This window comes from Drosophila miranda, chromosome 5, assembly GCF_003369915.1.
Source record: "Drosophila miranda strain MSH22 chromosome 5, D.miranda_PacBio2.1, whole genome shotgun sequence".
Classification (NCBI taxonomy): domain Eukaryota; kingdom Metazoa; phylum Arthropoda; class Insecta; order Diptera; family Drosophilidae; genus Drosophila; species Drosophila miranda.
Window position 1 is genome coordinate 1,382,563 of NC_046678.1, and position 19,890 is coordinate 1,402,452.

General features: G+C 35.4%; 3 protein-coding genes across 19 annotated transcripts; all 3 read left to right on the top strand.

Moving 5' to 3' along the window:
* Positions 1-536: 536 nt before the first annotated feature.
* LOC108164488 (ADP-ribosylation factor-like protein 4C) lies at positions 537-2,163 on the top strand. 3 transcript variants are annotated; one of them, XM_017300253.2, is made up of 5 exons: positions 539-790; positions 850-969; positions 1,031-1,128; positions 1,209-1,311; positions 1,397-2,163. In XM_017300253.2, exons 1-5 carry the CDS (start codon positions 725-727, stop codon positions 1,946-1,948), a joined length of 939 nt encoding a protein of 312 aa, XP_017155742.1. In that variant the 5' UTR covers positions 539-724; the 3' UTR covers positions 1,949-2,163. The 3 variants fall into 3 exon arrangements, with proteins under 3 accessions (XP_017155743.1, XP_017155744.1, XP_017155742.1); XM_017300254.2 differs by lacking the exon at positions 1,397-2,163 and having other exon boundaries at positions 537-790; positions 1,031-1,149; positions 1,209-1,301; XM_017300255.2 differs by lacking the exon at positions 1,397-2,163 and having other exon boundaries at positions 537-790; positions 1,192-1,283.
* Positions 2,164-2,360: 197 nt separating this feature from the next.
* LOC108164487 (early endosome antigen 1) lies at positions 2,361-10,946 on the top strand. Of its 12 annotated transcripts, none has more exons than XM_017300245.2 (13): positions 2,361-2,601; positions 3,021-3,086; positions 3,331-3,849; positions 4,358-4,435; positions 4,570-4,662; positions 4,975-5,298; positions 6,460-6,544; positions 6,877-7,065; positions 7,683-7,913; positions 8,619-8,953; positions 9,012-9,132; positions 9,236-9,742; positions 10,029-10,946. In XM_017300245.2, the coding sequence occupies exons 2-13, from the start codon at positions 3,063-3,065 to the stop codon at positions 10,745-10,747; spliced, it is 3,225 nt and encodes a 1,074-aa protein (XP_017155734.1). In that variant the 5' UTR covers positions 2,361-2,601; positions 3,021-3,062; the 3' UTR covers positions 10,748-10,946. The 12 variants fall into 12 exon arrangements, with proteins under 12 accessions (XP_017155734.1, XP_033250198.1, XP_033250199.1 ...); XM_033394307.1 differs by having other exon boundaries at positions 6,877-7,053; positions 8,523-8,953; XM_017300243.2 differs by having other exon boundaries at positions 2,362-2,601; positions 8,523-8,953.
* A 4,923-nt stretch (positions 10,947-15,869) lies between these two features.
* LOC108164513 (zwei Ig domain protein zig-8) lies at positions 15,870-19,656 on the top strand. Of its 4 annotated transcripts, none has more exons than XM_017300297.2 (9): positions 15,870-15,914; positions 16,437-16,618; positions 16,702-16,817; positions 17,249-17,459; positions 17,854-17,907; positions 17,965-18,067; positions 18,123-18,310; positions 18,388-18,566; positions 19,506-19,655. In XM_017300297.2, exons 2-8 carry the CDS (start codon positions 16,486-16,488, stop codon positions 18,522-18,524), a joined length of 942 nt encoding a protein of 313 aa, XP_017155786.1. In that variant the 5' UTR covers positions 15,870-15,914; positions 16,437-16,485; the 3' UTR covers positions 18,525-18,566; positions 19,506-19,655. The 4 variants fall into 4 exon arrangements, with proteins under 4 accessions (XP_017155786.1, XP_017155784.1, XP_017155785.1 ...); XM_017300295.2 differs by lacking the exon at positions 15,870-15,914 and adding an exon at positions 15,937-16,230 and having other exon boundaries at positions 19,506-19,656; XM_017300296.2 differs by lacking the exon at positions 15,870-15,914 and adding an exon at positions 15,938-16,074.
* Positions 19,657-19,890: the final 234 nt, after the last annotated feature.

Genomic DNA, 19,890 nt, shown 5'->3' on the forward strand with positions numbered 1-19,890 from the left:
TGTGAAAAAAATCGAATACTACTAGGTGAGTAGCATACCATATCTTTTATACATGCACGGAGGATGAAGGCTCCGTCTGTCCATATATTTCTAAGCAATCTAGTCCATCCGTCCTCTTGGTCACTATATTTAATTTTTCCTATCTGTGACTCTTCATTACTGTGCTGGTGTCTCTGTGCCAATATGGTTAAAATAAGGAATATCAAAAAGGAATTGCTGAGAGAGAGCAATAAGAGATGCAATATTATATCGAGCATTGCGTGAGATAAGATAGCTGGTACAGAAAAGAGTTCTTCAGTGCGCTGGCAGAAACACCAACATATAAAAATGCAAGAAGAAGAAAAAAAGCCGGCAGCCCCAGATAAATGCTTTTGATGAATCTGAGCCACATTTTAATCACTTTCATGAGTACCCCTACTAAGATCGCCCGGGACGAATTCATACACGAGTAGATTCATAAAGGTAGAAATGGCCAAAATCACTTGTATGAATACCTCTAATATTTTATAAATCAATAAAATATATCATGTATCGATTTAAGACTCTTATGCTATCGAATAAAACAGCATAAAATCATACCAATTGGAAAAAATCCCAAACCGTTGTTTCAATTGGCAAAAATACAAAACTAGATTGGGAAACATCCAATAACGTTTGCCCTGCCATGTATTAATTGCAATCAGAACGATCCCGCGTAATGTAAAGAAAGGTACTTCCTTATAAGATGGGCGCTACAATGGTAAAGCCTTTGGTAAAGAATGGAAATTTGTTGGATGCATTGCCGTCACAGGTAGTTTCAGAAAATAATAATGTTATCATTTAAAACGACTACATTTCATTACATTTCAGGGAACGTTGCATGTTGTCATGTTAGGCTTAGACTCTGCTGGAAAAACAACGGCACTATACAGACTCAAATTTGACCAGTATTTAAATACAGTGCCCACTATAGGATTTAATTGTGAAAAGGTTATTATAGATTCATAATAGTAGATAATGTCTTTTAACTAAGGCCTTGTTAATTTTAAAGGTGCAAGGTACGATTGGACGAGCAAAGGGAATTCACTTTCTAATATGGGATGTTGGAGGACAGGAAAAGCTGAGGCCGTTGTGGCGAAGTTACACACGGTATGATTGATTAATCCAAACGTACATATACATATATGTAAATGAAGCGGCGGTTTTATTTAGATTTTGATTGCTTTCAGATGCACGGATGGCATTTTGTTTGTTATTGATTCCGTCGACACAGAACGCATGGAAGAGGCAAAAATGGAATTAATGCGTACGGCCAAATGTCCAGACAATCAGGTGAAAAATAAATTTTTCCACAGCATTAAAATTATTTATTGCATACCAATGGTACTAAATTATGATATTTTCTTGTATTAAACAGGGCGTTCCTGTACTGATACTAGCAAATAAACAAGATCTTCCCAGCGCATGCGGTGCTAAAGAGCTGGAAAAGCTTTTGGGGCTTAACGAACTTCAAAATCCAGTGCCGAACATGCCAAAGATAAGTTCAAGCTCTTCTTCAACTGGCAACCTAATTGGTTATAGCTCTTCAAACCAAAGATATACTGAGAAAGCGCTGGATCCGCATCTACCAAGCCAACCATACTCTCCAATAGCTCCCATAACGCCTATTCTCGATCAAACTTATGAAAGCAATTCGTCAATGAGTAGTGGCGCATTGGCCTCATTTTCATATATGCCTTCTGATTCTGCTGAAAAAGACAAGAAAATTCAGCAAGAAACAAAGCAAAACTGGCATACTACAGTAAAGCATAGCAATGCTGAAGCTTCAAATGCTTTACACATGAAAGGCTGGTATATACAACCCACGTGTGCTATAACTGGCGAGGGCCTTCAGGAAGGTTTGGACGCATTATATGAAATGATTTTGAAACGTCGAAAAATAAATAAGTCCCATAAAAAGAGACGGTAGTATAAACAGCGGGTCGTACCTCTGGGAAAGTGATTAGAACGTAAACTCTATTTAGCACAATTAAATAAATGAAAATGCACAATAAAAAATAGTAATTATATATTAGGGTTATCAAATATGTAAGAAACACCGAAACAGATTATTATCACATATAAACCACATTTTAATGGGCCATTCTTTTGATGTTAAGATAATCGCAATAGTATGTTTAAATACTTGATAGCTATTCATTTTTCCGACGCTTCTGAATTGTTGGTTACCAGATCGCTTCTGCTCTGGTGCGAGTATATTGCAACGTTTTTTTATGTATCGGACCCACTGTGCACCGATTGTGCTCGCTTTGCAGCAAGAAATTTTCTAGATGAACTACGAGAATGTATGTATTTTTATGTATGTATATGTGAGTTTTAAATTTAAATTTTGTGAAAAGTTCTTCGTGAGAACGTTGATTATATACTAAATAGACAAAATGTGGACAGTGTGGAAGCTATCTTTGATGTGCACTCATATTCTTGAAATCGAACGGCGTATATTCTCGCTCATTCGAGGTCATTATTTTAGTCAGGACGGCATTTATTTTATTATCATCTTACAATAGTTCGATTGTACTGCCTTGTACAAAATTTAAATTATTTGCTCCGCAGCAATATCTGGTATTTAATAAGTATACAATGAAATATCAATTCAATTATTTTGGAGCACAAAAGAAATTATATATACATTTGTATTAATAAATTTACATGCAAGAATACATATGAATGTGTGAACATATGTACATATGTGCTTATAGGAAGTGAATAATTGTTAATTGTGTAACGGGCACGTTAAAGTGAACATCAAATGAGTTTTATTCTGATTAAAACAACTCACTTGTGATACAGATGCATTTACATTCATATGAAAATATGTATGGGAATGTGTTTACATGTTATGAGCTCGAGATAAAAGTAGAAATACATTTTAGCACCTGTTGCATGTGGATCGGATCGGCGTTTTTTATTATTAAAATCGCCATTCAGAAAAAGGTTGTGTGCGATTCCCCTTTCTTCTAATTATAGTTTAATACTTTCAGATATCTCATTGAGTACGGAATTTACAGAATTAAAAACAAGAAATGGATTCAAATTCTGAAGTTGTGGTACGTAATTATTGTGTCATTTTTATATTTCTGTACATAAAATGAAGTTTTAAAGCCCTGTAGAAAAATCAGTTATAGAAAACAAGCGACAAAGCCATAACCATACTTGTGACATGTTCATGCATACATAAGCATTCTTAGATCTACTACTATCTCTTAGATCAACAGAGCCTTCAGATCTCTTGCCTCTCTTCTACAAATTTGCGGAAACATTTTATTATTTTAATTTTTTGTACCACAACAGCCACAGACTGAAGTTGTAGTGACGGATTTGGCTGCCGAAGAGTACGACGAACTACTCGAAACATCTGTAGAACCTAGCCAAAGTGTTAATAATTCAATTGATGAAAGTGTACTCGTTATTGCGAAAGAATCTGATCAAGACGTTAAGCCATCGGACGAAACACCTACGACTACTATTGCTATAGTAGATTCGATTGTGGTAACGGATACGGAAACTCCTGTTTCGGAAACAGCGGTTACGGAAAACCCGGTAACGGGAAAACTGGCAGCGGAAAAACCGGCAACGGTAAAGCCAACTATAGAAGTGGTGGTTGAAAATTTAACTACTGCTGAAATAGATGCAAGCAGTGTGGCAAATCCTCAAGATGTTCCTATAGACGAAACATCCAATAATGCCGGCGAATCGGAAATGGAAGCAGAACCTCAAGTTTCTGCCAAATCGCAAGTAAACGAAGTAGAAGAAGCTAAATATGAGGAAGAAACGGAGTCAGAAGATGGGACAGAATCTGTGACAGAAGAAGTATTTTGTTACGCTTTATATTCAAATTATCTGATTAAGCGCTTCCAAGCTTTTCGAATGCAGTAAAGCTATCTGATCTATTTAATAGATCTTCAAACTAAACATGCAAACTATAAGTTGATGGAAATACGTGCATAGCAGTGAACTATTTTTCTATCTGCAGCTATTTAATGCTGAAAACATCAAAGAAAACTAGGCCTTGATTTTTAAAATTTTTCAGCCGATATCATTAAGTCTCAATACATTACTTACATACATATGAGCTCACCGCATAACAAAAAAAAAATGTTTAATAAGAATATTTAATAAAACTAAAGTGAAATGAAAACTAATGAAACTGAAGTAGATTGCTAATACTAATTTAGAATACGTATATAATTAAATATCTGCGAAAACTAATAAAATAAAATCAAATATTAAAAGCAACTTCCATAATAGTAATATGACAGTGACTAACAATCCCGTTTGATTCGATTGCTAAAACATTGTTCAAACACGTTTTTAACAGGATATCGTCGAAACTGCTATCGATTTTCCGGAGAAATCTGAAGTACCGTCTGAAGTAATTGAAAGCCAAACTAAAAAGGTAACTGAGTAGTCTAGGTTTAAGTTTGATTAAATGTGAATACATATAAATTTATGTAAATATATATATACATATACATAAATACATATGAAAATGTATGTGTTCATTTATGTACTTTTTTATTTTTACATTAGGGCACTGATTCAAAGGAAAAATTGAATGAATCGTCTGATCCATCGCCTCAGACAGCTAACGAAGTTGCAGATGTGAGATTATTAAAAGATCAAGTAAGCTTTTGGTTAATTTTGGTTCGTGGTTATATACCAACAACAAGCCCCTTTTTGCATATGTATGTATTTGTTCGCATGAACTGGTTTGCAATAGGAAAACTATTCAATAAGGTAATTTTGTGTACTAAATACAAGCAGTCTTAAGACTAATTCAAAATTGGTACTAAATTTATATACAAAAATTAGAAAGCAAGTAAAGTAGCAGTAGCAAAATACTGATTAAAAATGGTTTCAGAGTGTTGGAATGTGCGATTACATTAATTAGCCATTACACTTTTTATAAACCAATTTATTTTTTTATCTCTGCAGAAAAACTTTAACAATCAAATTCAGGACATTATATCTGATATAGATATCAATATAAAAACTCAAGAGAAAATTACCCAGCTTAAGGAGCAAGAGCTGAAGCTAATTCAGAAACAGAACGAATTGACTAACCAAATTCAGCAGCAGCAAATTCTGGCTCAACAGCTGACTGCCCAAAATCAACTTAAACAAAAACAGTGGGAACAACAGCAAGTTGAGAAACAAGAGTTCTTGAGTTCACAAAGAAACCAGCGAGATGGACCTTCCTCAACACAATCTCATTTGTATACCGCCTACAGTCAAGGTGATGATTTACATAATACAAAAGTAAGTACAAAAAGAAATTCCGGTAGCTCATATGACATAAGTTAGAAACTATTTCCGAACACGAATAATATAGTAAGTCCAATCGAAGCTATGGGACATATTCCATATTAGTAGATAGTGGCTAAATATTTTGGTACCCTTTTAGATAGATTATTCGTAATCGAAGCTGCAGGATAAAGCAATCCGAGTTGAATAAAGTAAAACAGGAAGCTATTGCCTGTAGAGTTGGAAAGTTACAAAATTCTCAAAATAAATAAAAATAATAACTAACAAGTTGAATTATTTGTATGAGAATAGGCTAAGGATTCGTAGTTTACTATTCGGGATCTGTTACATCTATTGTTTAATATGTACATGTATACATATTAATGGAACATAATTCTAATTAATACGCAAATAAAGACAAGATACAATTCTGTTACTGATTGTGCTCCGCAAAAATGATGAAAAGCGAATTGCAACCGCAATTGAATATCCGAACACGTGAATGGCAAATAACATTGATTTCCACTACTGTATATGCCGAGCACTCAAAATGAGAGAATTTACCTTATGTATACGTCTGTGCATGTGTTTGCCTGAAATCATATAGAATTTAAATTAATGTACGTTTCGTTCCAACATTTAAAAAGTCATCTATAATTAGCCTTCAAGAGAGCTTTGTATGCGTCCATGTGTATACACACATTTTTACATACCTACATATACATATATGTTCATATGTATGCATGTATCTTCAACGACTAGTGTCTTTTTTAGAATTTTATTTGTGCCGCCCGCTAGTATCGAATAAAAATGGTCATAATGCAATAGGTTAACGTTCGAAGTATTTATTAATGCGCAAAAGCCACCACTTAATTTGTTTAAAATGAATTGCATAGTAGAGAGAAAACGCGGGTTTCGGCCCAGTGATCTATACGATCAAAGTAAAAGAAAAGTTTTATTAGAGTTAAGCACGAAGCTGTGGCAAAGAAAAAATGTATGTATCATCCGGGTCGAATAGCTAAAAAGCAGACAGCAATGATAAGCTTTGTAATTATTTTCCGGTGCTCAAGCATTTTATTTATATATTCAGTACACACAACTGGCTTGCATAAAACAATCAACAATCATATCAAGCTTAGTTAGAACAATTTCTCCTATGTGTTGTAATTAAAATAGGAAACAACGAATTTATCGAAGTCAGTTGATTTGCGAAAAATATTCACACCTGCGACCGATGCTATTGAAATATTGCCAAAAAATCGTAAGTAAACAAAAAAACAAACAGAAAAGGTGATACGTAAGCCTCGTACAACTTACAAGCAATATATGTAACACATATCTACTACCATACCTACGTGGGGCTACCCGTTATCACTACATGAAATGTTTTCGCTTTGGTCAATTGCCATTGGACTAATCTCAGCTGAAATTACCAGCTTCCACTCACGTCTTACATTGTTCGCTTACGCAATTTCTAAACTAAAAACATATCACTAATTACGTATCGCCTTTTAAAAGTAACTTTATCAAATGTATACCGTCTAATTTTCAATTCTGTGCTACTTAAACTGATTTTTAATTTGTTTAAAATAGGAAAGCTATATGCATCATCCGCATTTTATTCTCCAAACCTACATCCTACTGTGGAAGACCAGGTTGAGCTAGCACGAAGAATATCCCATTCGTTGAGTGATATCAGTAACCAAACGTCTAAGGGTCAAACAATGTATGTCAATCGCAAGAAACGCTCTGTAAAATGGGTTCATGAAGGTAGTGATAAAGGTAATAGTCACTTCGATGCATGCAAAAGTCACCATACTTAACCGATATGCGTGTTTTACTACCCTGAGAGGGAATCAAATAAAGACTTACACCAGATCTACTTAAATAACTAGTTAAAAGAGGGACCAACTGCGCTAAATATTCTAAGATTAATAGAAATTTGTATCAGTTCTCCGTATACATTCTAAGAATATTTTCCAAATACATGCCTTGAAAGTTTACCAACGAATCTACAGGAAAAATTAAGACGCCGGCCAAGCGAATTTCTTAATATATTTATTACTGAATCGGTAGAAATTCAGCCATTCAGGAATGTACAGCTTAACTAAAATTATATTTTAGTGAACTGGCAATTATATTGTGAACTTTAAAATTCTTATCATTGTAATCCCAGTGGTTCAAGCTTTAAGCAACTTTAACTGAAATATCGTACTGCAGATGACTATACATAGTATATGCAAACAAGGTGATAAGAAGATTCGATATTGAGGGACATACATACATACATATGTACATATTGAAGAACAGGCATAAGTACATATGTACAAACTCATATAGACTAGCTACATACATATGAATTTGAAAACATGCTAATGTATAATCATTTGTACAAACAGAGGATGATTGCACAGGTGAAGCTAAGACGTTATACAAAGAAAATACAGATGCAAATTCCTTGCTGGAACTAACAAAGCTGGAAAAAATTCCTCTAAAGCTCATAATGAATCCAAGAGGACAAGTTCGCGATTATAACTCACTCAAAGAATCGATTAATGTTGAAACTGGACTGTTATCGCCTGACAATTGCGCTGAACTAATAACCGCACTAAAACTTAATCAGGGACGAGGTAAAATAACAATTCCTTAGTATAATATAAAGTGTATTGGAATCATTATTTAGCAGTTATATTTATGAGGAAATCTTAATATTTACGGGCTGACACATACAACTATTTTTGATTAATTGTTCGATATACGATGTAAGGTATGTACATATGTATACTTGATTATGTGTACATTATGTATGGGCAAGAAATTAAACTTTGAAATTCCATTAAAAAATAAACATGTCTGAACGCCAAAAAGTTTATACACGTAAATTCTTGATAAATCACTGTCCATCATGGTTTTTTCTTTTTTTTAGTTAGCTATAGCCTGCATATGTATGTATATCGAACATTTAACATTTTTGTTGTACACGATATAATTTAAATTTTCGTAAAGGACTTCATGATAATTTTAACTCAAAAGAACAAACAAACCAAATAATGTATCGAACCAATACACATTTAACCAATTTAAATTACGTAAGTAACTAAAATATTTTTTCTCCCATGGACTTCATGATTACAATCGCTTACAACCTGCTTCGCTACTGCCACCGCCGTCTCCGCCGCCGCCTGCTCTACAATTTGCTCAACCATCCAACATACATACATACATATAAACATATGTAGGTGCTGAACTGTTTGCAAAACGTCGCCGAAAGGCTGATAATTGGGTAGTCGATGAAACAAATGCAGGGACTCAAAGTCATCCATCTGGTATTCCAGATTATCAGCAGTATCAGTCCAAGCCGGCAACCTCGCCAAACATTTTGCCGGCGTATTCTGATGCGGGAAAACATCGCGTTCAATTAAATATTCACCAAGATCAATTGATAGAAAAGTATTCTAAGCCTGGACTGCAGGTTGTTAAATCACCTTGGGAAGCCGCATTACAGACAGGTTCAGCGAGCTCTGCCTTTTTGGAGTCCAAACCTAAAAGTCTCTCGCCTTCGTCCGTACCAAAAACATATTTCCATAGTGGTGGAAGCGATTTTATAGATGCAGCTGAACCAGTATCCTATGAAATACCATTGATAGATAAGCAGGAATCATATAACAAGGTAATGATGAAGTACCTATTTTAATAATATTGGACGTAAAAAAGTTTTTCGCCTCCAGTCCCTTAAACAAAATGTGAAACATCAATCATCCATTTTGCCCACGAACCCACAAAGAGAATTGGCTTATAAACCAAGTGTTGCCCAGGGCTGGGGCGGCCGAAATGTGGAACTACCAAGAGGTAAGTTAATCCCTATTGATTAATTAATTAATTACTGGTATTTCAATACTTTACTTTGGTAAGATAAGATGATAATTTTGACCTTATGAAAAAACTGTTCCAGAGTATTTTGAATTCAATGAACCGTTATCATCTTGGGAGGGCAATGATCAATACAAAAACGAATACGTCAGTCAAGAGCATGACATTTTTAGGGACAATGTTCAAATGTGCCATGGGCAAAGGCCGCCCATTGAGTTCGCTGTTGATGTGCAAGCCCGATTGCATCAACTCGAAAAATTTCAAAAATATTTTTTGGAACAGCAACGGCTTGAAATAGAAATATTGAAGCGAAGCGACGACTCTCGCTTATTCCGTTTAACCAAATTAAATCGGGAACAGCTCAAGCATGAGAGTCCCAATGGCGTAAGCCTGAATAATGAAGATGTAGTCCAAGCAGGTCACAGTACCGATGATGATGAAATAAACGAAAACTTAAATGTGCGAGATCTTATATACTCGTTCGAACAGCAGTGCTTAGGTGAATACAAAGTATCTGTAAAGCCCAGAAGTCAAAATGGTTCTACATATCTATCAAATGAAACGACCGATGCTGACAATGAAAATGGAGGCAAGACTTTTAGATCCCGGAAAATCCCATGTTTTTCATTTTTAATATATTTCATATTGTTATTTGTTCACTCCAGTCTAGAGAACACAAATATTTCCATTATTTCCTTATCTAACAGATAAGTGTTATTTTGTTATCGTGTGTACTGATTTCGTCTGTCTGAAATGTCTTAATTTGCTTGCATTTTTTTCCCTAAACATTTATATTGAATGTAGTAGTAGTAGTTATTTCCTTTCAAATTTTATATATTTCGTATAAATTTAACTAGAAATTCATTTTTTCACAGGCTTATACGTTCCTAAGGAAATCTCCCTAGCAAGCTATGCACCACCGCCAAAGAACTTTACAGATAAGCAGCCTGCATATCCGGGTCACAATATTTCAAATATAAACACATCCCACGAGTATTCCCATCAGCCTCTGCCAAAAGTAAACTATAGTTTAAATGAAACATCGATGGGAACCAGTTGGGGCTTTCCGGTGTCTAAGCCCATATCTACTGGTTTTAGCACCATACCTCCAAAGCAACAGTTGTCTACTCCTGCTAGCTACCAGAAAATACCTCAGACCTCTGCGCAGGGAGCGCCGCCGGTCAACTTTAACCCATCGCCGTTATCATATGAGAAATTGTCCAAGTTTGAACAGTCAAATTTAAGTTACCCGAATCAAAATCAAAATTACCTAAATGCTCGGCAATCATCCCAAGTACGTAATGCTTCGCCTACACCGTTTGGATCCAATCATGCCCGATTTTCCGTGGAACATGCTTCAAGATCTCCTAGTTCAATAGCCTCGATATCACCGCAACCTCTTCGATCACCCTGTATATCTACAAGATATGGACAGCCATCTAACAGTACGGTACCGCGGCTAACCTCCTCAAGTCAGGCTCAGACCTTTAACAATTGCGCCCGGGGTTGGGTCACGGAACCAGAAAATCAATATACTTATCCAGGACAAAACGTTTTACCAGCACAAGGAAATATGCCGTATTCGGATTTTTAGACGTGTATAACCAACTGAAGTATGCTTCTCGACCAACACCACGATTTACGACATATGTACATACATAGATACGATTTATTCAGTACTATGCATATATACATAGATATTTACATATATTCTCTACTTAATATATAAATTGCGTTTGTTTATTTGCGTCTATAAAATAATAATAATAATAAAAATCAGTCGTTAATTAAAACAAGTCTTTATTATTACATATTTGATAAAAATATCAAATGGGAAAAATTTAGTTTTAAAAGCCTATCTTTGACTAAAGGATAACTTGATGGATACTATATACACTATATAAATACTATACGAGTTTTGAGTTAGCAAAAATAGGAAATATCATTGATAGCTGCATAAATACATTTTTTAGAAATAAAACTTAAAAAACTTTGTCTATTCATTTTTGAGCTAGATTTAATTCGATACTTGAGATTTTTAGTTATGAAACTGCCGTAATGAAGTCAATCCCAATCCTAGTCAGTATAGCCAAAGCTTGTTACACCAGCCACAGACAGAAAAGCAGCCATTTTTAATGTCCTTATGATGATATGACCACTTATAATGTATTAACAACCGGTTCGTATTCCGGATTGAGAAATGGAGACAGACAGTATTTTTGTATTATTTAGGAAGGCTTTTCTTCCGAGGTTCCGTTCCAAACAAACTGTGAGACTAATTATTTCTAGTATAATCCGGCATGACAACAATAGTAAGCCTGGAATAGTGAATTATAATCTGCAAGGAATAACGGGGAGGGGACAACGGTATATAGTTTCTAGTCTAATAGGAATCGTGAAGTTTATGCTCAACAAAGCATTGCTATCTACGTCACCGTTGATAAAGTTGTGCAAAAAAATCACAGCAAGAATTTTTCTAAGCGTAATCTACTAGGGTAAGATGGCAATCTCACACTTGAATTCCAGTTAATGCCCCGCAAAGCAAAAAGTATAAAGTTCTTCTGGACTGATTCTAGAAGGTCCTGATGTACTTTGTACACAAGAGCCGTATTCTAAAATCATTGTCCTTTGACCACCTATTTAAACACAAACACGTCCATGGCCCTATTACTTACCAAGGAAGAAATGTGTTGAAAAAACTTTAGCTTGGCATCTAATATAACACCAAACTCATCAACCAGAGTAATTCTTTCAAGAGAACCACCGCATGGGGTGGTCATTCATGACTACTCCAGAGTATGTTAATATCGAAGGAAGGGGCCTAAATGGATGCACTGTGGTACTCCAGAAGTAACCTTCACTGGTGAGGAGATGGAGTTTTTTGAGAGGATTCGTTGAGACCTGTAAACAAAGGTAACTAGAAATCCATCTCAGGAAGTAAATCCTAAAAGGTCACTCGTGGATTCGGTGGAAATAACATCTGTCTGTAAATTTCCCTGAGAGCCTTTAAAGATGAAAGAGGTGAACTCTAATAAATTTGGGGTAGTTGATCCCCGCCTTACAAATCCATGCTGATCTGGCGTTATAAGTGATTTGTAGGGATGTTGCAGGGGCGGAGTTAAAATGTTCTCAATCATTTTAGGAATAGCGGATTACTTGGAAATGCCCCTATAATTCTTTCCGTCAGACTTGCTCCTTTCTTGTGAACAAAAATTATAAACGATTCCTTCCAGATCGCTTGCTTTCCCCGATCTGGAAGGAATCGTTTAATCGAATCGACAATAGTTTAAGCAAGGGTCCACACAGACCCTCGGCGCAGTACTTGAGTATAAAGCCGGGAACTCCGTCAGATCCCTGTGTAAACACCGGCTTAACTCAAGCATAGTGCATTAATTTGACAGAGGGCTGCAAATGGCATTCGACCTTGGTAAACCGAATGGGTACGGCTGACCAGAATAGCTTTCCTGCGAATAGGTTGCAAAGGGATCGGCAATTGCCTGATCATTATTTGCCGACGTATTTTGAAATGAAAGCGAGGAGGGGTGTTTTAGAGCGCTCTAAGCTTACTGTTTACGAAGCTGTAAAACTGTTTAGGGTCATAAGAAAAACGAATCCTACATCGAGATAGGTATTTTTATAGCATTGAGCGTTAAAAACGGAGAAATTTTACTGAACCAACTTCTTCGAATTTTGAATACAGTCTTGATTTAAAGTATTTTAGACTGGATAGAGAAAGCGGGACACAAGAATTACCAAATGTGTCAAGAACATCGTAAAAAATGTGTATACCTCTTATGACATCAGTGCACAAGTACAGATTAGACCAATCAAAATCACTAATGAGGTTCTTAAGCTTAGCAAACTCGGCTTTACAAAAGCAGCGGACACGACCGATCCAATACAGTTGGTCCTATGTCGAGCGACACCTCGAAAGTAGAATGGTAGACGACTTCAGGTATACTGAGTGGGAGGGCTCGGGTTAGCAACACAATGGTCGGATCCGATACAAAGCACAGATCAAGCAATAGACCTAAGTAATTTTTCACATGGTTAACTTGATACTAGTCAAGCAAGCTTTCAACAAAGTCATGTCGTGACATGGCCATTCGTTTACCGAAGACCAAACAGTACCTTGCAAGTTGAAGTCACCAAGAACTATCATATGATCATTGTCTGATAGCGTGGAAGACATATTTTTTAAAGCGGACAGGTGCTGCTCATAGATTGAGATATCCGAAGGAGGTAGAATATACGTCCACTGCAATCAGAACACCACCTGCACAGCGAGATGAACATTTCTAAAAGTTGTGTACCGACCTGACAGCACTTCGGAACTAAGAATGTCCGGTTTTAGCCAGGTCTCGGAATAAACAATAACGTGGCAAATGGTATCAAATTGAGTTGGGGAGACGCTGATCTTAAAGCAGGCTTTCTCCCTGGCAAAAGAGCAGTTAAATTTCTCTACTTCTAAGCCGACGGCTTTTAATTTGCATTGTATAAAAGCAAATACATCATTAGATGTGAAGTCAGGGGCCAGCCGTGAGATAAAAACTTGCCGCGTTGGTGGGACCCCCACCAATGGTTTTGGCACCACAGGCCTGGTACCTCTGATGGCACCTCTTTACTGGTGGGATCGGAATAGCTAATGACTTTGCAGGCTCTCCGAGGTGATAAATTCGGATACCGAATGTGTATCACCAGCAGCTGTCATTGCCCTTGGGGTGGCTGTCAGGAGAAAAGTCACAACGGTGATAGCGGAAATATAGAAAGAGCTAGCTTGAGCTTGACTAATGACAAATTTTAGCTATTTTCATACCGCACCGTCCTTTGAATATCTCCCTCTCTATCTCTTTCCACCACCGAATTACTATCCGATCTATCGTTCACGGGAGGGGTAGGGGTAAAAAATAATAGGCAAAAAAAAAACAGAACAAACATTACATTTTAAAACACAAGCAATAAAAGAAATACTTTTTGTGGGCAAAAAACAATTTGCGATCTAGAGGGTATTTCAAAGTTGGACAGAAGTTCGAAGCGCACAGAATGATTCAATCATCACAATTTTGCGTTAGTCTTAATTCAGGAACAATATACTTTAGGAACAATACAAGACATACATTTCACATACATGCATATGTATATGTAGTCTTTTTTCAGAAATATGCGAATTTATGAAGATAATCCAATTACAAACCAAAGATTTGGAACACATACTTTTCCTTTATTATATTGCACAGTGGGGCCTTTGGTAATTTCAGCTTGCGAAATAACTTGTAACTTCTGAACGAAAATATTTTATGAAATAAAATTTGTAGTAATTTCGTTTATCTCAAAGAAATTCCGGGCAGATAAGCCTAGATATCCATAAGTTCACAACTAAATGCTGCTTGAATCATTTTATTTCAGATTTTATGATTCTCCCTTTCGCGAAATTTATATATACATATGTACATAAGCTTTAAAATGAACTCTGATAAGCTATTAAGCTTTTTGTTAAAGTTTTAAATACAAGTCGAGAAGGTTCGATGTAGGTTAGGTACAATTTATTGGTAGACGAAAGCAAAACTGCAACTACAACTACAGCAAGAACGATAGAACGATTGATAGGATAGCTATGACGATCAGCTCAAGAGTATTGTGGGCTGACGGGGCGAATTACCAGTGCACTATGCAGATAGTCCTAGAAAAAGGCGAGAGAGGGTAATAGACGGAGAGCGTTAGAGGGGAGCACAAGCGATAGATAGAACGCGAGAGAATAGCTGAGATGCTGTAACTGCAGGTAGGAAGCAGGTGGGACAGTGAAACGAAAGAACGACCGCTGCCGTTTATGTACAGCGGGCAGTGGAATTAGTGAACAATAATGATGATTATGTTAGGCGGCACCACCGGCTATTGAGGACTAAAAATCGGTCTGGGAAACCCGACAAACTCCATACATATATTTTTGTCATGCAATCAGGAAATCGGTATAAATTCCGCAGAGGCAGCTGGAATCGGCTGGCGCTTTAAGATTTATTTCAACGAACATACAAAAAATCTGTTTTGTGTAAGTAATTGAAAAAGACTCCAAATATTAGATAGTTTGAAAAAACGATTTTTCTGTATACCTACATACATGTACATATATAGTCTATGCACCATACCTTTTTTTATTGAATAACGTTACTAGTAAATGAAACTAACGCAAGAGAAAACAAAAAATTATTCTTGTGTTACATGGTTTACTTTTTATATTAACTGAAAAATGCAGTATGCGCATACAATTAAGTACATTTTTTATCAAGAAAAAACGGGTACATTTTGAATTAGTTAAAGTGCAAGTCAAAATTTCATGAAGTTTTTATTATTTTTGGAAAAACGTTCTTTTTCTATTACATGCATAGATTTATTTATCCAAATATCCTGATTTGGTTAAGGATATGGATCTTACTAAACGTAGCATCTCGAGTAAGCAGCGAAGCCTGTTGAAACATCAGAACTACATAATAGAAAATTCTTTCCCCATGCTCGCTTTACTCGTTGCTGCTTAAGCAACAAAAAAATACTCTCGGGGACCTTTTGAATTTAGAATAAAATATCAGATGACAACCGATTGCAACTTTATGATTTTATTTTTTAAATAATATACTGGATTCTAGTTTTATTGCCAATTTCATTGTTATACTGTTATACGATGTACCACTGTAGTTCGCCTGCGCGAATATTCGTAAAAAGGGCGCAGAAGGCCGACCCACCGAGTCCTGACAAAAGCTCACTCACAAGTATTTAATAGAAAAAAATCTTTTGGGGTTGAAAAATCTCTACTTAAAGCTAAAAATTCTTGTCCGATACAAATCAAATGAGAGCGAATTTTCAGTACAATACCTCAAAATCAAAATTAAGTAAAACAAAACGATATTTCGGCAGTTTCGACCGTGACCAGTCCGTATCATAAGAATTCAGAAAAACAGTACATTGAAGTGCTAAGCAATAAAATACAATATGTTGAATGCTACTTTTATCTGAATGTTGTCAGATAAAAAATTCTTACGTATCATCAACCGATATGAATGTATACACATTTATTTATGCACATATGTATGTATGCATTTCGCAGTAGAGAAACTTTTACATTTATATGAGTTAGATATTTACCTACATATGTAGGTACATATGTTCCGTACAGATACATAAATATTCATACATATATATGTACATATGTAATGTGAAAATTAGTTTTTTAAGTCCGCGCTTTGATTGAAAAAGTTCTTGATACTTAAGTTGCATATTACGTTTATTTTCAGGCATGCTAACTATCCAGCTTGCAATTTCAAGACGCTTGTATTGACCGATATGGCGGCGTCATTTGTAAAATCAACGTGTTTGGATTTTTCCTTCAACAAAATTAAACCTATAATTTTGTTGATTTTGAATTTTAATATATGTGTTCAACATATAAGCGCAACTTCATTTTTGAACATAAATGGTAAGCTATATAGACTATATTGAGTTCACAGTTAGACTCCTTAAGGTTTTCATCTACATATTTACGTGTAAACCATATTTCAGATTTAGCAAGCTCGGATCGACCTTTCTTTGATGACATAAGCCCAAGAAATGTCTCAGCTGTCATTGATGAAACTGCAGTTTTAAGATGTCGTGTCAAAAACAAAGGAAATCGCACTGTAAGAAATGACACACAAATACAAATTATTTCTGATCAATCTTGTTTTGTTTTTATGCTCTCCTCAGAGCAGTTGATTAATCCGCAAAACACCTTATACTCGTAAAAATCATATATAAAACAAGACTGACAAACGGACTGAAAGACTTGGCTATATCGGCACGTCTTTTTATGCTGATCAAAAATATATATACTTTATGGGGTCGAAAACGCTTCCTTCTGGGTGTTATACACATCCACTTCCAATACAAATTTAATTTAAGTCTATACTCTTCGAGTAACATGTGTAAAAATGCACTGTTCCACTCTTTGAGACTTGGAAAAAATATATTTGTAGATTAATGTTTCTAATTTAAGGTATTAAAATAAAAAAAAAATTTGATTTAAATTTAAAATTCTCATTTGAAATAAATAATTTCAAAACTATTGCAGGTTTCATGGATGCGTAAGCGCGACCTTCATATTTTAACAACTAACATTTATACCTATACTGGCGATCAACGATTTTCCGTAATACACCCACCCAGCAGTGAGGACTGGGACTTAAAAATTGACTACGCCCAACCACGGGATAGCGGAATTTATGAGTGTCAAGTTAATACTGAGCCGAAAATAAACTTAGCAATCATTCTGGATATTGCAGGTACGGTACCGTTTTCCATAAATTACCGATTGTTCCTAGGGGTCTGCTCGTCAGTAAAAAAGGGATTTAAAGATATACGATCGAATGGGAAAAAATTCAGGAACTTTCCAATTCTTTACACTCCTCCCAGCAGATCGACTTGATGTGTGATTTCAATTACGGTACTCGTAAGAAACTTTTTGAAAAAGTTATATACGAGTATGTAGCACTTGATAAACACCTGCAACGGAATTCTATGAGTGTAGGGTATTTTATTGTAGTTAAATAAGAGTTCCTTGTAGTGTTGTCATCAAGCAATATCCTCAGGTTCTGGAAATTAGAATTTTATAGGCGCAATAAGAGGAAAATTTATTTAAGAACTCTTTCTGATTTCCGCAACTCTCTTTTATTTTAGCTGAGAGCGAAGCTAGAGATCTAAATTCGGATCGACGGTATTATGATTCAAAAGGTAAGAGGTCAGAGGCTTGGTAATCATTTAATTATAAAATTATATTTCCCTTAATAGCGGCCCGTGCAAAAATATTAGGATCTACGGAAATCCATGTTAAACGCGATAGCACTATTGCTCTAGCCTGCTCAGTAAATATGCATGCATCATCTGTTTTATGGTAAGGGTGTTTGGACTGTATACTATTTATTAACAATGTTACGATCTACCTTAAGGTATCATGGCTCTTCAATAGTCGATTTTGATTCGCTGCGAGGTGGAATAAGCTTGGAAACGGAAAAAACCGATATTGGAACTACTAGTCGATTAATGCTGACAAGAGCTTCATTACGAGATTCCGGAAACTATACTTGCGTTCCTAATGGTGCTATACCCGCATCGGTGCGGGTTCATGTATTGACCGGTAGAGTTTTATTATAATGATGATAATCGATAATCACCGAGCTTAGACTAAAATTAAACTTTTAAATACTTTTACAGGCGAACAGCCGGCTGCAATGCAGACAAGTGCGGCCATCGGGATGAATGCTCACACCGCCATGATAAACATCATATCAATAAAGTTTTTGTTAAATATTTCAACTCTAGCAGAATATGTGTACCGAAAGGAGAGATGACTAACTAAGCAACTATCCATACTCTTAATATTTAACTTTAAGGTAAACTATCATTTACAATCTTCGATATTCGTAGAGTATAACGGTATACGAGTATTATGTTGTACATGTATTCTTGTACTTTTGCATGTGCATAGAAACATATACATATATGCACATATGTGTCTGACGATTCCCATAAACATATAATACAAAACATATTTTCTTGATCAATTTTAATCAGATTATAATAACACAGTGCTACAGGTTGAAATCTTTTGAATATTGAAATTTTAGGTCGTAACCCTGATTGCGTAGACCTTATGACCATTTTTAGGATTTGAGGATTTGTAATATATACAGCTTCTTTTTTGTATTCAAAAACTGTAAAGTACAAAACCACAGTGTAAATATTTTATACTGGAGTAAGGAAGACTTAGATCTTATATTGTGATGTATGTACTTATATGTAAATATGAATGTTTTTATATTTTCGATAAGGTTGACACATCGAATCGCTCTAGCGGTCTCAATCTGTATTACTCTATCATTCATGTACAAACATACATATGTATGTGCATCATAAAGTCTTTGCCAAGACCCTAATGCTTTTAATAAGATAATAATGTTAATTTTGCATATGTCACAAATATTTAGTCAAATTAGGACAACTGCATTATATATGATTACGTTCATATTTGTGAAAATCAGTAAGATTTGCACAAAATCGGAACACTATAATATACCTACCGCAGTATAGTAAAGTCATGAAATGTAGATGGTTGGTCACGATCAGGAGTTTTGCATCGGTTAGGGGAATGCTCGCAGACTAAAACATAGCGAAAAAAGAATGAAAGAGGTCGTCGAGCCTCGAGAGTACATACACTTCGGGAAGCCGATGTTATCTTTCTTTATTAATACACTTAATAATAACCAAAGTCCCACATGCAATAATTGAAATTTAGTATGATATGACGTTAATAACTCCTTTTTTTATTCTAGATTACAAGCCAATTCCAATGGAACGATTGTAAGAGAACGTGTTTATAAAATTATTCAATACAGAAATACAACATAAAAATAATTCCTATAGTCATATGTAATTAAACTATTAATAAATACTTGCATACATGCATATGTACACAAATAAGAAAATTAAAATGTTTTTCACACAATTTAGTGCACTTGGTTTTAGCTAAGCCGAAAAAAGCCCCGCAGCGGTATTCTATTGAAATGTATAATCTAGCTCTAGCAACAAGTGGGGACCCGAAATATTTAAACAAAATTTTGACGGAAATGTGTGCAGGTTGGAAGTGATAATTCTATCATATCACACATCTCACTCATTAGGTAATTAGTATATTTACAAGAGTATCCTCTCTGCGTT

What these genes read in the sequence shown, in the direction of transcription:
- LOC108164488 (XM_017300253.2), top strand. Translation starts at nt 725, where the DNA reads ATGGGCGCTACAATGGTAAAGCCTTTGGTAAAGAATGGAAATTTGTTG. An exon ending in TAGGATTTAATTGTGAAAAG is followed by an intron (nt 970 to 1,030) that starts GTTATTATAGAT and finishes TTAATTTTAAAG; the next exon opens with GTGCAAGGTACGATTGGACG. An exon ending in CCAAATGTCCAGACAATCAG is followed by an intron (nt 1,312 to 1,396) that starts GTGAAAAATAAA and finishes TGTATTAAACAG; the next exon opens with GGCGTTCCTGTACTGATACT.
- LOC108164487 (XM_017300243.2), top strand. Translation starts at nt 3,063, where the DNA reads ATGGATTCAAATTCTGAAGTTGTG. An exon ending in ATTCAAATTCTGAAGTTGTG is followed by an intron (nt 3,087 to 3,330) that starts GTACGTAATTAT and finishes GTACCACAACAG; the next exon opens with CCACAGACTGAAGTTGTAGT. An exon ending in TGAAATATTGCCAAAAAATC is followed by an intron (nt 6,545 to 6,876) that starts GTAAGTAAACAA and finishes TGTTTAAAATAG; the next exon opens with GAAAGCTATATGCATCATCC.
- LOC108164513 (XM_017300295.2), top strand. Translation starts at nt 16,142, where the DNA reads ATGCTACTTTTATCTGAATGTTGTCAGATAAAAAATTCTTACGTATCA. An exon ending in ACATTTATTTATGCACATAT is followed by an intron (nt 16,231 to 16,436) that starts GTATGTATGCAT and finishes GTTTATTTTCAG; the next exon opens with GCATGCTAACTATCCAGCTT. An exon ending in ACGGTATTATGATTCAAAAG is followed by an intron (nt 17,908 to 17,964) that starts GTAAGAGGTCAG and finishes TTCCCTTAATAG; the next exon opens with CGGCCCGTGCAAAAATATTA.